Raw genomic sequence first — 21,605 nt, 5'->3', positions numbered from 1 at the left:
AATTGCGGCTGAAGGTTGGTTTCACTCAATATATTAGCAGCTTTTTCCCACCATCATACAAATTTGTGTGCCGTCCGTGTTACCGGCATCATGTTTTGCTAGACAATATTTAGGATAGTACGTGCATCCTCATTGCTCGATTAGAGTGGGCCGATGAGAGTATGTTAAGCAATTGGGGACCACTTTGTATTCACATCTTATCACTGGAGGGCAGGGTTGGAGAATTCTCGGACGTTATGCAAACCCCGACTTCGGCTCAGGTTCGCACACCTGTCTCGAATTTCTTTAAACCTTCTCGTGCCGGTGAGATGAGGTCAGACGAATAAAGCCCTCTATAACTTAATATTTTAATTCCTTACAAGCAGATAAATATTTACTATTCAATTGGTCTTGAAACAAGCTTAGAGCTAATTCTACGCATTCGTTTCCCTCCTGTACCGGAGAAGGACATACCTAATTTTAGTTCGAGTGGGTCAAATATGTAACCAGAAAGTGTGAATCCTATAGCTCTAGAATCCTACACTAAGTTTATCGTTTCAGATTGTCGAAAACCGTTAGAAACCGTCCACTACATCTTACACTTTAATAAATAAATACAGGTGCTGATGGATCGGAAAATTATTGCAAATCTCTCGGCATGGAAAGCGGCGCAATCACCGATGAGCAACTTAAAGCCTCCTCATCTTTTGATAACTGCGAACCTGATCGAGGAAGGTTACACTTGAAAGACGCTGATAGTCCCAAGCAAGGGGCTTGGTCTTCTAACACAGTTGATGAAAATCAGTGGCTACAGATTAATCTTCTTGAGGTCCACACTGTGATGGGTGTTGCAACACAAGGACGAAATGGTCGTAACGACATGTGGGTGAAAACATACCAGCTTCAGTATAGAAACGACGGAGGGAGTTTTCAGTACTACAGGGAAGCCAGCGGAAATACTGATAAGGTGAGACACAACTTGCATAATTCCTTAATAAAATCCCCTTCAGAATGCAACATATTTTATTTGATGCGTTCTGTTAAGCTGACAGGGTGGTTTCTGTAGCTGATTCATTTCACTTGATAAGTTCCTGGCGCAGGCTTCGCACGCCACCATAAGCTTCGGGGATCGCCTGACCTTAAAAGCTGTCAAGCGGAGTGTATCTCTGTAAACTCGTGATGCGCCTCTGAAGGGGTGGAAAACTGTGGATAAACTGTTCTTAAAAACTGTTGTATTTTTCTGGAGTTATATTTATGATGGTAAATAATGTTTGAAAAATAGCCTCGAGTGCATTTTGCATGCCTATGAAAAGATAATGAATATTTCCCGCATTAGGAAATAAGGACAAGAAGACTTAAATGTTAATCATTATTTTATTGCATTTTCCTTCCAACTCTTTTAGCTTTTCTATGGAAATAATGACTCAGACACGGTTGTTTATCATGACCTACAACCACCAATCAAAGCACAATACATCCGCTTTCTACCAAGAGAGTGGCAAGGGCGTCCATCGTTGAGGGTTGAGCTTTACGGTAACGAAGGATAGTACATCGGAAAAGTGATGGAGACAGGGGCAGGGCAAAAGAAAAAATTAATTCCCAGAAAATTATTCCAAAAAAATATGCCCGTGGATTTAGCGAAGAAACTCTACGTAACGACGACACATTAGGTCTCTAGAAGAAACATCACCCAAAATTTCCGCTCCACCGCTCCCAGATCACTTTTCTGATTTGTAAAGCTTACTGTTGAAGCAAAGTGACCAGGTTTTAAGAGAACCTGAAATTTCGTAGTCTTCATGGAAATCTAGTTTACTAAGCTAGTTACCAAGGAGTTCACACACCTGTGAAGTAAAGCATTTTTTCTGTCTTTAAGAACGTTCCACTCCTGTTATAAGCTGTTCGAATTTTTCTTTTCATGAGTGCATCTCAGTTGCAGCCAAAATATGCCCAATGAATATTTTCGATTCGTAATACGTAAGTAACTCTCTCAGCTTCCAAGTCCTCAGTCAAACAGTGGACTTTTTTGTGAAGGGCTGACTAAGTTATTGAAGTATTTATTACTTCCATATATACCATCAGATATAGTTCATGAAAACCCAGCTTTAAATCTAATCGTTTAGGAGAGACAACAGAACATCGAACACAAACACGGAAAAGGTATTCGACTGGCCTTTGTGAAATGCGCAAGAAATACAATCTAAATATGATTGCGTCAGCTGTTGGTAAGACTGTAAAAAATTACTAGTTTACTCTCTGTATCGAAGACGATTTCATTGTTATTATTTAACAAGCTGAGAGCCCCCCCTCCTCTAAGTGATCCTTTAATTAAGGTAGCGCCTATTTCTTTAAAATTTTGCGAAAGGCGGAATTTGAACATATTCTCTGAATAAAACTCCCTCATGAGAAGAGAGCTCTCCTTGAAAATTTTGTGACCTCTTTGTTTGATGTATCATGAAAACGCAATGTCTTCAGCTTTTTGTAAGTGGATTTTAATCCAGTTGTCCTTGGTTCATACCTGCCACTCTAAAGGATCTTTTTTCGGTTACCCCAAGTTCTACTGTTTGACTGCAATCTATGAAAAGCCAACTGTTCCATCCGGCTATAGTTTGATGACCTATTTTATAATCTGTTCATTTATAGATTTAAGGAACTACACGAGGCTATACCTAGGTTGCCATTGGGTAAACATGAGCGCAGGAGAACTCTTCCCCTCTGGACTCCCAAGTTACACTGAAACCGACGAAAGAATCTGTATTAAAACATGCTCCAAGTTGAATTACAACTACTCAGCGATTCAGTCAGGACTCATGTGTTTCTGTTCAAATAAGTTTACCTCAAATCTCACCGACAACCAAACGGATTGCCTAGTACCATTCTTCTCGGACAAGTGGTATTTAAGTGAAGTTGCTATGCGCTTTTATCGAGTTCCAACAGAAAATGTCAAAGTGGAGAAATTTAGTCTTTCCCATCATAGAAGAAGGATTGGCGAAGGTTTCAACATCACCGCCTCAGTGAACAGTGATAACATGGGATTGGTTAAGTTCACGGTCCAATCCGGAGACGGAAATGAATACGTTTTCTGCGATCCAAAAATGAGACACTTCTATACAAATCCTGGCCATTACAAAGTTTCTTTGATCGTCAAAGACATCAAAGGCAATACCTTAACGTTCAAAGAGTCGGTCGAAGTCGCTGATAATCTTACAAAAGCAGAGTTGGAGTGCCCAAGAGCAGTACCACATGGAGAAGTGGTAGAATGCAAAATAAAACTTGCTCGAGCCCTCAACGTCACAGGGAAAGTTACTGTGGAAAACAGAGAGATCACGCTACATCAATGTTCAGGTTAGGTTTAAGCCAGGGAGCGCCTCTCCCTAAGACCCCCGACAACCACCTAAAACAGGAAAAAATCACTAGGAGATAATGAGAACTCAAAGTAAAAACGACCCAATAGCGAAAATTATGTGCTAAGATGACTTTATCTTGATCAAATGTTTTGTCTCTTCCTAAGAAACGATTGTCGATGCGGTTCCCTTTTTATCTTTAACCAGATACCCGGATGAGCAGTTTCGGTGCAGACGTAGCCCGATATTTTCCAGAACCCAACACCATGCTCGAAAAATTACTAAACAAGCCGAAACGGATCTACATCCTCACAAAGCACAGTGTGCAGGGAGAAGGTTATGTGGCTGGGCTTGAGTTTAATGTTATCCAACCGGGTCCGATTCGAGTCCTCGTAAGTTCCGTTGAAAATAAATTAGTTGATACATGAGATAATTTTGCCCCAATGTACTCAAGAGGAATTAAAAGACGTATGTTATTGGTACCTTCTCTGAAATAACAAACACGTTCCTCGATAACCAGTTTCTTGGCTCATTAATGTTTTAAAATACTTTTCATGGAATCAATTTTCAAACAGTTGCCCAAGAGAGAGTTATTCCCATTGTGTTCCAGATGTTTGAGTGAAATAATGAGCTTTCTCAAGACTACCAAGAAATAAGCGATAACAAAATTGAATAAAATTATCCTTTTCATTAAGAAAGAGCTAAAGAGGAATCACGGAGAAAGGTTCGACAGAATATCGACGAGAAACTTGGTATCTTAGTTAAGAATAATCATGAAGAACTACCGATGAACTATCGCTAAGCTAGTACTGTCACTTTTAATATTAGATTCTGAGGCGTGTGGATGAAGTACAAACTTTAGCATACTCTTGGAAAAGTGGAATCATCTGCTCAAATTCAGAAAAGCTATTTATGGACTATGGCTCTTGTTGCTCTACTTCATGTAGTTCGATGAGAAACAATCTGGGATCAGTAGCAAATCTGCAGTTTGTCATCGTCAATGAAGTCATCGTGGCCCAGAATATGAGTGCAGGATATCACTTTGTGGACTTTACCAACATCACTAAGTTAAAAGTGCTTCCTGGGGACATGATTGGCTGGTACAGCAGCGACTTGTTTGGTAAAATTGGATTTGTTGAGGAAACTACGGAAGAGCAATGTCTTGTATACGAGGGAATTGAGGATGGTGTTATGATAGGGCAAAAGCTGACCAATCGCGTCCAAGACTTCAATTCCAACCTTAGTTTTGCACTAAGAGCAAATTTTGTTCCAAAAGCGCTCTCAGAAGTGTCATTCAAACTTGAAGAAATAGGCCCACACAAACTTGTTGTTGAAGTAACAGACAAGTTTGGCAATATGGCAAAAATGACAAGTGGAAACATATTGTGTCAGCGTGCAGTGCAAGGACTCTCAATAGACGTACCTGAGGTTGCCTTGGTCGGTCAAGTTGTGTTCGGAGTAAATGTCACCAACGGAACAAATGTGAGATATACTATAAACTCCGGGGATGGCCGAGTGATTAATCAGTCCGAGAATATTGTGAAACTCAATTGCACCACACCAGGGGTCCGTGACATCTCTGTTATAGCCTTCAATGACGTTAGTGTGGCTATCGGTGAGTGCAAAGGGCTGGTTATATTAAGTGAAGTAGAAAATATCACCATTCAAGCAGAAGAAGTTGTCGCCACTAATGATACTTTCACGATCAAAGTCACTATTCGCCGGGGTACTGCTGTCCATTTGAATGTTTCCTTTGGAGATGATTCTCCAGGTTTTAATATAAGCAACTTTGACGTGAATAACACTTTTACAGTCGCTAAAAACCACTCATACGGAAGGAACGGAGTTTACCGCGTCAATGCAACAGTTAGGAACTCTCTTTCCTCCGCGTCGGCAGTACAAAGCATCACCGTCCAAACTCGAATTGCAGATTTGCAGATCTTCGCACCAAGGGTAACCCATTCAACTGACAATGAATTGGTTATAAACATTTCAGTGGCTCAAGGGACTGATGTCAAATATGAAGTTTGGCTTGAAAATGAGAGAAAAAAGACAGCGAACGGACTCAGTGTAACTGTGGTGTTCCCCAGAGGAGATTTAAGGCCTGGTGTCTCTTTACTCAACATTAGTGCGTACAATCTGTTACAAAGCCTCAACGATTCAGTAAAAATTCATTTAGAGACTCCCATTTCAGGAGTATTGTTTAAGTTGGAATCTGAAACTGAAGCAGTCCAAGTGGCAAAAAATTACACTTTCGTCTTACGTTATGACAAAGGATCAAGTGTCGATATAACTTTGTGGAAGAATATCAACGAAGGAAGTGTATCTCTAGCACTCCATAACGAAAAAGAGGATTTGTTTCACGCGGTCATATATCAGACACCTGGAGTCTTCATAGCACGTTTAAACTGTAGCAACGTACTTGGGGGGGTCGTCAAAGAGAGAACCGTGATAGCTCAACATCCTGTCAAAAACATTTCCATTAACACCAACAGTCCAGTACCTCATCTACCTGGCATTATTAACATTACCGTGAAGCAGGACCGAATTGTAGCAACTAATGCAACTCTGATATGTTCGTTTGGCGATGGAGAGACTAGTGAGAGACTGGAATTTTCTGGAGAACTCGAAATTTCTCACAGGTGACAATGTTAAAAACGATAGAGTTCTTTAGATCTCTGACGAATACAACAACTAGTCATAGATCGAGATATTGGGGTGAATTTTTTCAGTCTAATTAGGAATGCATTAGTATAAATGAACAAAGCAATTATAGCTTAAGAATTTACGAGAAAGGATAATGTTCTAATGCATTCTTTTTATTTATATTGGGCTGATAATCAATCTGACACAACCGTCCCCTTAAATTCTTTTATGCAGATACATTCTTATGGTTTGTTTTACCTTTTTCCTACCAGATATGTTATGGCAGGCGTCTACAAAATAGTGGTGAACATATCCAATTTAGCTTCTTTTGTGTCAAAGGAGGTCATCGTTGACGTGGTGAAAGTCATTACCATCATGAAAGTCAATGCAAAATCGTCCGCTGCTAACTCCGTATCAAGGTCGCCTTTACCTCACAATACCTTTCCTACTAAAAGTCGAGTCCTCTTCGAAGCTGAACATGATGGAAATATGAGTGTAACACTCTTTATTTTTAACTTTGGGGATGGATTTGAAAGGAATGGTACATCACACCGCATCGCGGAAGAACACACCTATGTGTCGAAAGGAGAATTTAATGTCACACTTAAAATAATACATCAATTTGGAGAAAGTTGGAATTTCACAGTGGTTACGATAAAGGAAAGCATTGCTGGCTTAGCGATATCAGACAACGCGCCAACAGTTTTAGGAGAGCCCACCACATTCTTCATGAACTGGACTCAACTAGGAACGGGTACTCTGATTGAGGTTGATTTCGGCGACGGACAAAAGATCCTCCTAGGAAATAAAAGCAACAACACTGTCGCATCACCTGCAGGTGTTGATAAACCAATGGATGCTTCTATGCAGAATATCACATTTGAGCATACTTATAATCAAACACGTCTTTATGTTGTTCTAGTACATGGATGGAACGATGTTTCTTCCATGATAATCTCCCATCGCTCTGTGACTGTGGAGAAAGAATGCAGTTATCCCAGTCCTCAAATATTAAGTGTCGGCACAAACATTAGCAGCGCTACAAATACCAAGAAAGATAGGGAGCTAATTATCTACACGAGAACGAAGGTAAGCTGCCAAGCGACGTACAAGACTATCTTTATGTGGAGGTTGGAGCGTAATGACTTCCAAGACAACCTTTCTATCATAGATGTCGAAACGGATTTAAACAAGCCAAGCTTAACCATTCCTTTTGGTTCACTTCCATATGGAATTATCACCTTACGATTTACAGCCAAAATGAAATATTTCATCGATGGAATTGATACCATTGCGACCGGGTATATCAATGTTGTACCAGCGGCTCTCAAGGCCGTACTTTACGGTGGAGGGTTCCGCAAAGTCAGCTCTAAAAGATGGTTTAGCGTTGATGCCTTCATGTCTGAAGACCCAGATATAGGGCGTGGAGACTTTACTGGAATTAGCTTTCATTGGTATTGTAGACGATTTTCCGAGCATTTTCCCTCGAATGCGGAGACACTTCCTGCCGTTACATTTAAAAAAATCTCCTCGCATTTGGGAAACGAAGGATGTGAAGGAAGTGGACCTGCAAGGCTTAACTACTCGACATCCGTTTTGAAGATTGCGCCTGGGATGCTTCGGGAGAACACAATGTACGTTGTCAAACTGGTGATCAAAAAAGATGCGCGAGAAGCTTCGTTTGAACAAACTCTTTCTGTTCTTGCGCAAGTCTTACCGGACATTGCAATAACGTAAGTACCCGCAAGTGGTTATCATGATTATTGTACCATTTGGCTGATGAAACTTAACTTGGATTAGCTTAACTTTTTAGAGTAATGTTCTAGAATACTCAAAAAAAAATCCTTCGTGTTTCATGATATTTGGCCAATAAAGCTGTTTGTATGTTAACCCTTCCTACGGTTTGTGACATAGGCTTTTTGAATCGGAAAAGATCTTGATATTTGGATAGCATTTCTTTCGCAGAAATGAGATTGGGGCCTCTTCTTTCCAAGAATTCACGCCGTGGCAGTCCATTGTTACAGCATGCTGTTTTTGTTGAGAAAATCGTGTCAGAGTGAAATTAAAAGTGTTAATATTTCTCGATCACCAGCCACAGTTAATCTTTTTATCTCATCTGTTTTGAAAATTTTCGATGACATGTTAATCAGAACCTTCAAGTATGAAACGTTACGAGATTTAACGAGCCCTTTTGTTATAGATGCGAAGTAAACTGCGATTACAAGGTTAACACCAACAATCGGCTGTCTTTGAGGAGCAATTGTGCCAACTGCCGCCAAGAAAATTTCACCTCAGTGTCTTATAGGTGGGAACTATACGTAAGAGATCAAGTCACAGGCAACTGGACACTTGATCCTGAACTTGATTCCAAAACACTGACCAACAGTTCTAAACAAAATTTAGTTCTGAAGGAAAACAGTCTGGATGTTGGTAGGAGATATAGGCTCGTATGTTTAGCAGGCAGTGAAGGTGAGTGAGCAGAAATCGCATATAGAATTCATTGATAACTGATAACTTTTTTCATACACGGGTAAAAGTTATTTCAGCATTTTTGCAAATAAAATGTCTAATTGTTGCTTGCTGATCTAGCTAACGAAATGAAAATTAGCCACCGTAAAGAGTAAAAAAGCTGACGTTTCGAGCGTTAGCCCTTCGTCGTCGCTCTGACGAAGGGCTAACGCTCGAAACGTCAGCTTTTTTACTCTTTACGGTGGCTAATTTACGTTTTCAACCCAGTTGTTAACACTAAATTACCTGCTATACTCTCCCACCGACGCAGCACCACAGTTTCTTTAGAAACTTACCCCTTTATAGCTAACGAAATAACGATGAAGTGATAAAGATGAGGTGTCTCATTCAAAGCTGTGATGACGTTTCACTTTATGTGCGAAAAACCACCATATATTTAACTTTTTTAGTTTAACTGCACTGTTTGTTTGATTTACAGAACGCAATGTGAATGCACTTGTTTTCTCAAGCATGAAAATGCGGAAAAAAAATTATTTTTTAATGAGACTATCCTGCCAACAAATTGTTCCAATTCTAAATCTGCGTTGGAAAATCGTCAACGATCTTTGGATGACACATAAATAATTCAATTCTGTGCAAAATTTGAATGTACTGATGTGTTGTATGGTTCTTTTGTAGAAGGCCAACAAGGTCAAAGTGAACACCATTTTATAACAAATGTCCCCCCTCGAAACGGAAGTTGTACAATCTCTCCCATAGAGGGAAGGGTGCTGACGACCTATTTCCATATCAAGTGTGCAGGGTGGAAAGACATGGATGGGCCGATCGTTTATAAAGTCTTTCGTGGCAGAACGCTCCTACATCATGGAAAAGAGGCATCTTTGCCTCCTATGCTTTTGACAACAGGTCCACGTCAAAACAATTACACATACTACTTGACAGTGAATATTTTTGACAAATTTCACAGTCACAGCGCAACAGTGTTATCAGTGACGGTACGTGAACAGCTAGTCATTGAAAAGTATTGTGTGATTTCTTAATTGTTGTTTGGCACTTATCGTTGTAGGAAGATTGTTCCTCTTACTGCAGCAGACTCGATGAAATATTACTTTTTATGATATCATAATAGTTTCCAACTGAATTTTTAAGTCTGTCTTGTCTTTTAAGAAAAGATTTAACCCTTGATGTAAGAAAATACTGGACTAACCACAAAAATATTGGGCCAATTCTCGTCGGAGCTTTGTTTCCTCCGCGAATGTGATCGACCCTCACCAAAGAGAAAACATATGGAAAACCAGAAAGTTCTTACATTTTAGCAGTATGAACAAACAAACTAATAAAAGGCCACAAATTTACATCAATGAGAGCTCAATTTTAGTTTGCAACCAACAATTTCAGGTGAGAGAGGCAACGATGTCCGCTCAAGATCTTAAGTCCATGATGGCTGAGGACGGTCTGGTGACAAACATGCGCATCTCAGGGGACCTACAAGGTGTTTCCCAGTTCATAATGTCGGCTGCCTCAGTACTTGCAAGCCAATCTGCTAAGGAGAAGAACAACAATGTTACTGGAGGAGATGGAAAACTTAGCCAGCTGCAGGCAAAGAAGGAGCGTAAGGAGGTACGCTTATTCTGTTTGAATATAGTTACCAGGATGGTCAAAACCTAGCTGAATTTTCCAAAATGAAAAGGGGCTGATGTTTTCCTCATGTGTAACTTTTAAACAAGGAGAATTATCAAGGATAAATTGTACCAGTGTAGACGTCAGAATTCTTACCCCAGCGGCATGGGGCATGCTTTCTTTCCCGGAGTAAAATGCAAAACATTATATCAAGCCAAGTGATATTGCCAAGGAGATGTACCACGTCTTTGTACAACATTTTTGAAGCATCTCAAATATCTTTTACATTTAATCTGTGTTCTTCTTGCAAATCTCATTAAGAATTGGAAAAACGCGATTTGTATCTAGATGTTTGAACCGATAAAGTGAAAAGCTAAGAATTTCTCATGACAATTAAAGCTTGAATTGTTTTTAATCTATTCTAGATAAAGGAGGAATTGCTCGGAGCTCTTGATCAACTTGAACCTGAGTCACTGGACTCGTTAGGAATGGTGCTGGAGGCAATGTCATCCGTCACCAGTGATGTCACAGAGTTATCAAGTGCAGCGCAGGTAAATGGCAGACTTACTGAAGTCACTTGATCGGAAGTGCTTACATCATATCAAGTTGCTTCTAACGTTCTTGTTTTGGAGTTTTGAATTTGCTGATGTTAAGAAATATTGCATGAAAACCGAATGAATTCGTAAGTACTTCCACGTCGTCGATCTGCTGGTCGTTTAGGAAACTGGTTGATCATTCGGTAGTCAGGCCAGTGTGTTCGTTGATGACGATATATGGGAGAGCCTTCCAAAAAGGGGTTACCTTACAACGGGCTGAAGTTTATAGGATTGTGTGGGTTCCCTTGCGGTAAAAATTGTTGTATAAATGATGTGGAGTATCCCTCTTTAAACAACCCCTTTACCAAGTTTTTAAATTACTGGTTGAAACGTATAGCCAAGTCAGTAAGTCTGTAAATTCTGGTTCAAACATACCTTTCGTCATGTTGCTGTCTTAATTTTTGCCTTTTTTTTCTTGTATTCAATAACGTAATTTGTAAGCGTTTGATTACCAACCGACGTCTTAGTGAATATATATCCACATCTTTTCTTATTAACTAATTTTTCTACATCCTTTGTAGTCGAGTGCCTTGAGTATCCTCTCAAAAACTGTAGCTACTCTCTCAACGAAGAAAAACGCTGATTCGCTAGAGACAATAAAATCAATCAGCGCTGGAGTAATGGAAAACTTAGGTGCGTACAAGCCATTCCTTCTTCCCTTAGTTGAATATTTACTATTCCTATAGGTTAGAAAAATGAAAAAGACCCTTATCATTGCACCTTTAAGAACTGGTTTTCCAAAGTTTAAACAAATCGTATATATTTCATGAACAGGAAACTTGTTTGGATCCTCGAAATATGAGCAAGACAGGAATACCCTGCAGATGACGCAGTTAAAGGACAAGGAGCAATCAAAGACAACTGAAGAAGAGGTAATTATCAAATTTTAATCACAAAGATCTCGATGGCAGAAATAATACTGAGGATAATTGCATTCTTTTTATTACCACTATTTTCGTTAATAACGATAACGATAACGGTAGTAATAACAGTGATTACAATGATGATAACTCAACATCACAAATCGTAAAAACGTCTCGGAAAGATTTGTTACGCTGGGCGTGATTAAACACACCAGTCTCTTTTACCGAGACTGTGAACTCATCAGCATAACGATACTATCTTTGAAACCCTTCTTTTCTTTCAAGATGGATAATCTGCATCAAGACAGCAAGGAAATTAAGAAAAATGTGAGTAACATATTTTTCAGATCAAAATAAAAATCATCACTTATTTTAATTTGCGCCACATGTTGGACAGCATCATTAATAATAGGGAGTTAAAGAAAACCAAGACGGTGACGGCAAAGGGAACGTCACTAGACAAAAGCTTTACTGAGCTGTGCACGTGCGTTATAAATTTCATGGCATCCTCTGCTAAGCAACGACGTAAAATGATCAAACTTGGCGCTGTCTGAAGAACGTGAAGGACGACGGCTAGTTTTCTAAATTTCTGTTTCTTATTTAACGCTGTATTCCATGTTTAGTTTCAAGATGGTTTGGCAGCGAGAAACAAACTATATGACTTTACAGTATCGCGAGATTCGCAGGTAAAATATGAGTTCATTTTTTAACCGACGTTGTCCACGGAGTCGCTATCGTCGTTTCTTAAACTCCCTTATATCTCTCATCAATATCAACAAGTACGGGCCTGAAGGAGGAATTCTAGCCCGATGATCTCAGCCCTTTTCTCCCACCGATGTGGTCTGGGTCAAATTTCAAAAAATTCGCCAGAGTAAGTCGAGTTTTGGAATTTTCTTCTGGTTCCTCGATGCGCAATTGCTTAAAAAACCTAAATTCCAAATTATATCCGGAAACTGCGGAAGGACTTCTCTGTTGACAGAACAAGTGCTTCAACCAAATTATATCTAATCGTTGCCTTCTTTACAAATCTTGCCCCGCTTATTCAATGTTTATCCATTTATAAGTTTGTTTAATTGTTTGAGCCTACAAATTGATCTGTTTTCAGGATGTAGCCGGCATTATGAGCTACGGTTTTTCCCATACCGAGCTAAGTACGGACAGTCTCTTGTTAAAAATATCATTTTCTCATGATTTTTTAGGCGCGTGCCGTGACTACGTCTGCGATGAAAACCCTGGACAACATCTTAGACATGATCGTTGAATTTGAAATGCCCGATCAAGAACCTCAACTGCTAGAAAGTGAGCGCATGACTGCGCTAGTTTCGAAAGTTAGCACCGAAAGGCTCGCGGGCTCAAGCTTTTCAATCGGTGAAGGATCCTTTGTTTTGCCCTCTTCTAAAGACATTGTTGACATCTTGCGGGATAAAGACTGTTACATCGTAGCGAAGGTACAGAGATAGTTATAATGAAAAAAATTATGTTACCTTAGTTTTCTTAAACTTTCATAGTCCCCTTTGAGGTAAAATCTACATGTATAAATGTTTGGTAACTATTCTCCACTTCAGCCCATTTCTATTAGAGTTTCATTCTCTTCAAAACTTATAACAATAATAAACAATGCGATAGTGCGCAACTCGTACAGAAACAGGCGTTGCATCTCTCTACTGTATTCGCGAACTTTATGCCAAAGGGGGTTTGTGTACGATGTATAGTCTGCTTCACTCGTTGCCAAAAACGTAGCTTCGTGACTGTCCTGTGTTTAGTGATAGCGCTGTCGAAGCATGAATTTTGTTTTTGTTTCAGGCTTCTTCTACCGAAATTAATTTGTCTATAGTCTACCTGTTTGGAGAAATTAATCATCAACCAGTCCTGGGTCAAATATCCCATCCACCATGCTATAATCTGACCTAAAATGCCTTTGCGGCCAGCATTTTGCATCCTGACTCAGTGGAAAGTAACGCAAAAACCGCTTTCTAAAAATTACGAGTTCAAGCCAAGTCGATCAAAGCCTGAGTTTCATCACCTGAACTTTGCTTAACAGCCTGTGAGGATCCTTTCGTGTCACTAATGTTGTTTATCATATTCACATCCGTAGCACTGCGATTGAAAGAAAGATTTTGCAAATCGAAGGAACGATTTTCTAATAGTGATTATATCTTTTAAGGGTCTTAACGCTAAAGATAACCCTTTCATCTGGGATAACTCATCATCTGGCGTAAAGAGCAACTGCCTTGGACTCAAGTTTGAGGACTGCCATGGGACGCCAATCAACGTGACTCGTCTGCAGGATCCAATCGCTATCACGATACCACGTGATGGTGCCGGCGATTCACCCGAACCAGGGAATTTCACCATAGAAGAGAACACGATGAAAACACATAAATTGAACATTGACGATCCCACTTATGCAATGAACGCTGTGATACAGCCCAGTGCTGTTAACTGTTCCCACGATTTCGGGATCTTCCTTCGTAAAAATAAGAAGCCGACAACAGACACGTTTGATTTCAATTGGACCATGAGTGTGCCTCCCAAAGAGGCCGAGAGTTTTTCATTTTCTGTTTCAAATTATCAATTGAAAAAATCGGCCTCTGACACTGGGGAATATTATCTGGGCCTTTATGCGACTCTCCATGAAGAATCCAAGAAGGACGAGAAATGTCGGACAGAACTGAACTACACTTTGTTCACCTTTGTCTCATCATGCAACTTTTGGGACGAGAAAGAAGAACTGTGGAAAGCATCCGGCTGTGAAGTAAGTTAGCAATCATTGATGCGATGGCTCCTTATTCTCAAATATAAACTTAACAAAAATTACCCAAACACTTCTTCGTCGTCTCAGCAACAATGGATCATTAATTTTGATTTTCATAAATACAACACATACACTTAAAACAGGTTTTTTGTCTCCTTTTGTTGAACCAATGTTGCCCCCTTTTCCCTCAGCCATTTTTCTCAGTAACCGTTATACCATTTTTCCTATTCTTCCCGTATTATAATTTTTTTTTCTCGACTTCAAGAAATTTAAAAGTTTCTACTTAATTTTTTAACAATTATCTCTTGTATTAGGTTGGACCAAAAACCACCTACTCCTCTACAGAGTGCCTCTGTACTCACTTGACAAATTTTGGCGGAGGCTTCTTGGTGGCTCCAAATCCTATAGACTTTGACTCGGCTTTGAAGGGTTTTACCGATATTGCATCAAATCCCACAGTCTTTGCCACAGTTATCACTATATTTGGCTTGTATTTTATTGGAGCGATCTGGGCAAGATGGAAAGACAAGAAAGACTTACAAAAGGTATTGCCTGCAGAAATGAAGTTTTCGGGAACATATCTGAAAATGTATTGCTTTCTATTGATTGAAATCCATTAGTGACGTTTTAATAAACTTTGTAGTCATTATTCTCAAGCTTGACTTGCACTTGGACAAAGACTTTCCCTCATTGTGATCATTTTCTTATAAATTATATAAAAAGGGGGTCTCACCTTAAAACTAGCACCACTTTCTTTGAACGAAGCAATTTCTGCGTGAGTATTCCCTGAGTTAGTACGATTAAATACATTTACCCTTTCACTTCTTTTCCATTGACTCCATTGAAAACTGCTCGTTTGTTTCCTTAGGTTGGAGTCACTCCCCTATTGTCCAATGATCCTAGAGATACGTATGGCTATGAGATCACTCTACAGACTGGTTTTCAACAAAAGTCGAGAACAACTGCAGACGTGTTCATCCAGCTGTTTGGCACTCTGGGAGACAGCGAGCCCAGGATGTTGAAGGATCCGAAGCGTCCGAAATTCGGGCGAGGGGAAATCGATCAGTTTCTGTTAACTGTTCCTCAGTCCCTTGGCACTATCAAAGAAATACACATTTGGCATAACAATGCTGGAAGGTCGCCTGCCTGGTATTTATTTCGCGTGCTTATCAGGGACTTACAGACCGACTCAAAGTGGTGGTTTATTTGTGATCGATGGCTTGCTGTCGAGGAAGGCGATGGTGCAGTCGATCGAAAGCTTAACTTGGCAACCAAACAGGAACTGACCAGATTTAACATCTTATTTGTGAATGCTACCAGAAAAAATCTCCTAGACGGACATCTTTGGTTATCAGTGTTTACACGCCCACCAAAGAGCACTTTCACTCGAGTGCAGCGATTGTCTTGTTGCCTCTCATTACTGTTAAGCACAATGTTGGCAAACTTGATGTTCTACCAAGTCGGTGCGGATGACGACTCAGCCGCAAGTCAATCGATATATATTGGACCATTTATTTTTAGCGTGAGACAGGTAATGATTGGCGTGCAAAGCAGTTTTGTGGTGCTGCCAGTGAACTTGATCATTGTGACGATATTTCGTAAGCTTAAACCAAAGGAGGAAAACTCAAAGTCAAAAAAGTATGAAGAGGTTGTAGAAGAAGTGAGCTCTTCAAGCCCAACAATGGGTTACCAAGACTTTCCTGTAAAAGCAGCTTCAACGTCTGAAAGCCGTGCAAGAGACGTGATTAGCAGTAACTTACAAATGGCAGAGATTACTTGCCCTGAGGAGAGTGACAATCCCAAGAAGAAGGACCTGAATTGGAAGACATTATTGAAAATTTTCAGTAGGGATGATGACGATGATAACACGAAAAAAGCGAAGAAGAAGTTCTTGTTTCCACATTGGTGCATTTACATTAATTATCTGTTAGTGGCCACTTCTTCGCTAACGTGCGGGTTCTTCTGTATGCTGTACGGCTTCCAGTTTGGGAAGGAAAAATCAGACAAGTGGCTCACATCAATGTTAGTTTCGTTCTTTCAGTCCATCATCGTTATACAACCGTTCAAAGTGCTTCTTTTGGCAGCGTTCTTTGCGTTGATTATAAAGGATCCCAATAAAGAGGAGGAACAGGAACAAGAAAATGTACTGGATCCTGTATTGAACACTGACGAAGAGTTTATCGAGGGTGACGCAGAGAAGGAACCACGTAAGATCGGTCTACAAAGCAAACCGCCGGACGCAAAGAAGTTGGAAGCTGCAAGAAAGCTAAGATTAAAACAATGTGAAATGAAAGCAATCATTAAAGAGATCGTCACACATATTTTGGTGGTCTGCGTTGTGCTGGTCGTTGCTTATGGCAACCACGATAACAGATCATTTGCAATGACTGAAGAAGTAAAAAACGTCTTGGGTACCAGTGATTCAAATATCGTATCATTTAACGGGGTGAGGAATTTACTGTTATTATTACAACTTATTTCTATAAAGTATACTCGAGTGACCGTATCAGTATGATTCACGAAAATCATCCTCGTTTTCTTTCAAGATATATCGTTCGACTTGACAAAAAACAGGCTAGGAAACGGTTTACTTACTAATTAAGTGAGTGAGATGAACCTTTCTCAGTGTTTTAACATTCATTGTAAGTTTACCTCAGCAGAAACCAAATGAGAGATAGACATAGATAGAGAGAGATGGTTAGCTACTAATTCGTTAGTTTTAACCTGCCTAAATTTACCCATATACTGAAGTCTTAAATCCAGCCAAGCTGATATAACTTATCAACGACGCTTGTCGTTGACGTAAAATACAGGAATTCTTTTATGGAACAAGCAGTTCCATGATGTAAGGTTAGATGAATATATGCCCAATTGCGAGGCTTCAAATTCCTAGTTAAAATTATGTTGTTCCTCTGGGCCTAGGATATAATTCTGGCAACCATTTGGCAGTATGATGAAATAGAAGATTTAACTACTTTCATTCGTTTATTTTCCAGTTGACGAGGCAAGAAGCTTTTTGGCACTGGGTGGAAAACCTAGCTGACAGTCTTTTTCCCTCGAGCTCATCAGTCGACTACCCTTATATGGGCATAATAAAGAGCGGAGAAGTTTCGAACGTGCTGGGGCTTGGTCGCGTTCGACAACTAAGGATTAAAAAGGGTAAAGATTTCTCTTTGCTTTTTTTTTTTATATCATTTCTAAACTGAAGAGGCGATTTAAAAAAGGCAATAAACATAAAAATTGAATATGATATGTTAACTGTAACTGAAACTTCAACTAAAAAGCCTCGTCCCTAGTTTTTTGCAAAGGTCATATCATCATAAATGACTGTAAACCATTCTTATACTCTAAGTTGAGGTGTTGATTCAGGGCTGGATGAGAGATACGTAATGAAGCAGAGACACCCGGAAATGCAACGCCCTTAGTCCCGTTTGAATTGGCGTCATAAACCTTGATTCGAGATCCTAACATGTGGCCCATCTTCTCGCATATTGTAACAAGATCGTTCGAAATTCCAGGTTGCCATTCATTTTGTCTTTCGCCCTCCGCTCATACTTATATGCAAGGAACATAAATAATACCCGAAAGCATTCCCAACACGTGATCTTCGCCGGGAAATAAAACTTGTTATCACAAAGCTCCTCCATCGTAATCTAAGCCTAAAATCCCTCAATAGACTGAAGCACGGTATAATATGAGGGTCTTTTAAAACGAAGGAAGTTTTATTGCGTTCTCTTCTCAGATACATGCAAAGTTCCACTGGTTTTCACAACGTTTATAACAGAATGTAACGATTATTATTCTTGGTCAAACGAGGAAATGAATGACTTCCTGCAAGGCTGGTCACCTCAGAACAAGACCAAACTCGAAAAAGGTAAAGAAACAAAACAAATCTCTCCTTGGCAGTATCAAAGCACTTTGGAAGCCAATAGTTTTCCATACTTGGGGAAAATGGCTTCGTATAGAGGAGGAGGCTTTATCTTTGAGCTTGGGCCTGATGGAGACGCTGTTTATGGCGAGCTTAAAAAATTGGAGACTAGCAACTGGATTGACAGATACACTAGAGCACTATTTACTGAACTAAGCATCTACAATGTGAATATTAATCTTCTCTGCGTGGCGACTTTGCTTTACGAAGAATTACCCACTGGTGGTGGGCAACCTTTCGTCAACGTCCAAACAATTCGCGTTTACAGGTACATTGGGAATTTTTCAGCTGCCCTCATGGCTTGTGAGGTCATATTTGCATTTTTGCTTTTAAACTGGATCCTGAGAGATGGCAAGAGGCTGTGGAGACAGAAAAAGTCCTTTTGGAAAAATGTCTGGAACATTGTCGATATTGCAATAACGTCCCTTTCTGTGGCGTCTCTGGTACTCTATTTTATGCGACTTGTTTTTCTAACTTCAACTGTTGGAAAGGTGCGAGACGATCCCTCGAAATTTGTCAGTTTCCAGTACGTGGTGCTCTTAAACGAAGGAGTTAATGCCATGGTCGCATTCGTCGTTTTGCTGTTGAACCTCAAGTTTCTTCGCTTATTGAGATTTAATCGGAAGATCTCCGTGTTATCCATGACAATTAAAACCAGCGCCAGCAAGCTTGCCAGCTTTATGATAATGTTCATGGTGATATTTTTGGCCTATTGCTTCCTAGTTTACCTCGTATTCGGTTCTGCACTTGAAGAGTATCGCTCCTTCATAAGATGCATGGTATCTTTGATGTCCATGGTACTGGGAAACTTTGAGTTCTATGATTTGGTGGCTGTTAATGCTGTGATTGGTCCAGCAGTCTTCTTCACTTTCATGGTTGTGTTCCAGTTCATACTTATAAACATGTTTATTGGTATTCTTTGTGACAGCTTCAACGAAGTTCGCCTTGATTCGGATAAACAAACCAACGAATACGAAATCTTGCAATTTATTTCCAACCGCATGAAAGCTCTAGTTGGAATGTTCGTTGAACCACCTATTCGACCGGAGTATAATTGGCCCAAGAGCGATTTGGAAAAGAAGGTAGAAACGATAGAAGAGAAAGCTGACACTACTATGTACTTTATGCGAAATTTGTGTGACGAAGATGTGCGCCAAATAAAATGGTTTCAACCTGACCTATGGTCAAGAAAGAAGAGCAAAGTTGTGTCACTCGTTCTAAACTCGGATGCTGAAATCCTGGAGAACGACTTGTGCGACGGGATTGAGGCTATGAACAACGTTATTGAAAAATGTTCCGAGAACGAATTGGACAGGATGATTGCTACCTCAAGGTTGAAAAAGAGGATTGAGTCTGCGGTTGCTTCAGTCATGAGTGGGAGTCTGGTGTCTGTTCATGAGGAACCGGAAGAGGTGATCTCGCAAGCTTCTCAAGACATTCTTAATGAACATGTGTTAACAGTGCAAGAAATGCAAGGCTCACAGGAGCAAGGCTCACAGGAGCAAGGCTCACAGGAGCACGGCTCACAGGACATGTCCGAACACAGTGAGAGGGAATCTGACGAAGAGGAGGAGGATGAGAAAGAAATCGAGGAGCAGTGGGAAGAGGAACTTGAGTTGTTGGAAGAACATCTTGAAAACTATACATCGCAGTATCAACCTTTCAATACACCCGTGGTAAATAGTGCTCTTTCGTTGAGGGGAGTCTCCGTCACAGGCATGTTCCAAGGTACGCAAGACGTCGCCTACAGCAGGGAAGTGGACGATAGCGTAATGAAAAGCGTGGCATCCCTGGAAATTACTTCTTCCGCAAGACCGGAGCAGCTCGAAGAAACCCAAGGTATTATTGCAGAGGTCAGATCGCAAAGCAGTGAAGACGAGATGGAGGATGATGTCTTCCAAAATAGTTCACCACAGAGTGCAGTGGGAAATACCTCTCCTACTTGGCAAAGCATTACAGCATGGGCTCCTGGGAGAAGTACTGGGAACAACACCATAGTATACGTGGAAAATGACAACAAAGAATCTGGGTGCAGAGGAAATGAAGACTATACTACAAAAGGAGAAGAAGAGATTGTTTCAAAAAGGAGAGAAAGCGAGGCCTAAACATATTCATGCTTCTTGCAGCGTAATCATATCGTTTAGAGACTTCAACGATCGATAGCTTGGTTTCGATTTGCTCGAATACTTCTCTTTGGACTAACCGGTTAACAATTACCTAACGCATTATCATCAAATATGTTTATGTCTAAATCAGAGAGTTAAATACACATGTTCAACAAGTTCAAGGGTTCAGCGAACAAAATGAACCACTAAACACCATAGAATAGCGCCCCCAGCATTAGCCGAAATAACAAATAGAAGATACGAAATATATCTTTAAATTGAAAAAAAAAATGCACGAGCCAACAAGTTTCTTAATACTTAATGGTTGAAAATGTCTGACACATCCCTGTAGATGATATGAATTTAGCAAGAAAAATGTTAAGCTGATGTCTTTAACCACAAGTAGTAGTTTAACAGGTTTGACTCGGTAACCATTTAAGCTTCTCGTCGTTACGGGGACATGCTCATGTTTATACACATTTACGAAAAAGAACAATAAAGTATAAATTAAATCACTTTTCTCGAATTTTTGACGACACTGTTTTTTCCTTAACTTTGCAAGCTTCAAATTTGTAAGTGCTAATTTTAAATGATACCAATTGGCGACCTACGCGTTGAATTAGAAACGCTTTTTACTCAGTGGGAAGGGCATAGCTGCTAGAACTGCGCTCACATTTGAAGTTTGGCAAACTGAAAAGGAACTAAAGAGCAGAAAAAAAAAACGAAGGACAGTTTTATGTGTGCTCAAGGAGCACTACCACTCCCTTTAACCAAAAATGTAAAGCACTAATCTAATACTTTAGCAAAGAGTTGAACTACACAAATGATACCAATTGTGCCAATATAAGGGGGACTTTATGGGCCCGAAGCATAAAGACCCTTGTTGTGTCACCCCAACAAATACAATTTGTTTCTTTAGCCGATGGTTTAATTGCTTAATTTTCAAAACTTTTAAAAACCCCATCTTGAATGAAAACAGAACAGATGTACGGGCCTGTTAAGTTACCGCGACCCCGGAGGCGGAAAAAATAGATCCAAGCAATGTCTCATTAGCCTTCTTATATTTCTTTAACCCTTTAACTCTCATAAGTGACCAAGACAGAACTTCTCCCTACATTACCCACCCAATTTCAAGCAGACAAGTGATGAGAATAAAGAGAAATATCGATTAGGGGACTACAAGTTGATCCAATACCAAATTCTCCAAACTTACATTACAAGAGCAGTATGGGAGACAGTAAGGAGAATTACTGATGAGATCTTGGAAGTTAAAGGGTTAAGTAATCCATCCTTAACTGCATTT

At 40.0% G+C, this 21,605-nt stretch overlaps 2 protein-coding genes across 2 annotated transcripts in view; one reads left to right on the top strand and one right to left on the bottom strand.

Annotated features, from left to right (window-relative positions):
• The window catches only part of LOC149039319 (uncharacterized), a 167,393-nt gene that overhangs the window by 135,575 nt on the left and 10,213 nt on the right, over window positions 1-21,605 (bottom strand). The window lies entirely within an intron of this gene.
• On the top strand, window positions 1,383-20,817 carry LOC113664594 (polycystin family receptor for egg jelly). The gene is made up of 18 exons (XM_089185246.1): window positions 1,383-2,201; window positions 2,620-3,321; window positions 3,528-3,712; window positions 4,149-5,962; window positions 6,239-7,699; window positions 8,167-8,435; window positions 9,114-9,430; window positions 9,834-10,055; window positions 10,481-10,606; window positions 11,173-11,284; window positions 11,426-11,523; window positions 11,800-11,841; window positions 12,714-12,962; window positions 13,679-14,269; window positions 14,584-14,814; window positions 15,138-16,715; window positions 17,266-17,428; window positions 18,012-20,817. The coding sequence occupies exons 1-18, from the start codon at window positions 2,159-2,161 to the stop codon at window positions 20,300-20,302; spliced, it is 10,494 nt and encodes a 3,497-aa protein (XP_089041372.1). The 5' UTR covers window positions 1,383-2,158; the 3' UTR covers window positions 20,303-20,817.

This window comes from Pocillopora damicornis, chromosome 10 (genome assembly GCF_964200805.1).
Source record: "Pocillopora damicornis chromosome 10, jaPocDami1.2, whole genome shotgun sequence".
NCBI lineage: Eukaryota > Metazoa > Cnidaria > Anthozoa > Scleractinia > Pocilloporidae > Pocillopora > Pocillopora damicornis.
Note: the sequence above shows the minus strand (reverse complement) of the source record. Positions and strands in the feature narration are given on the sequence as shown.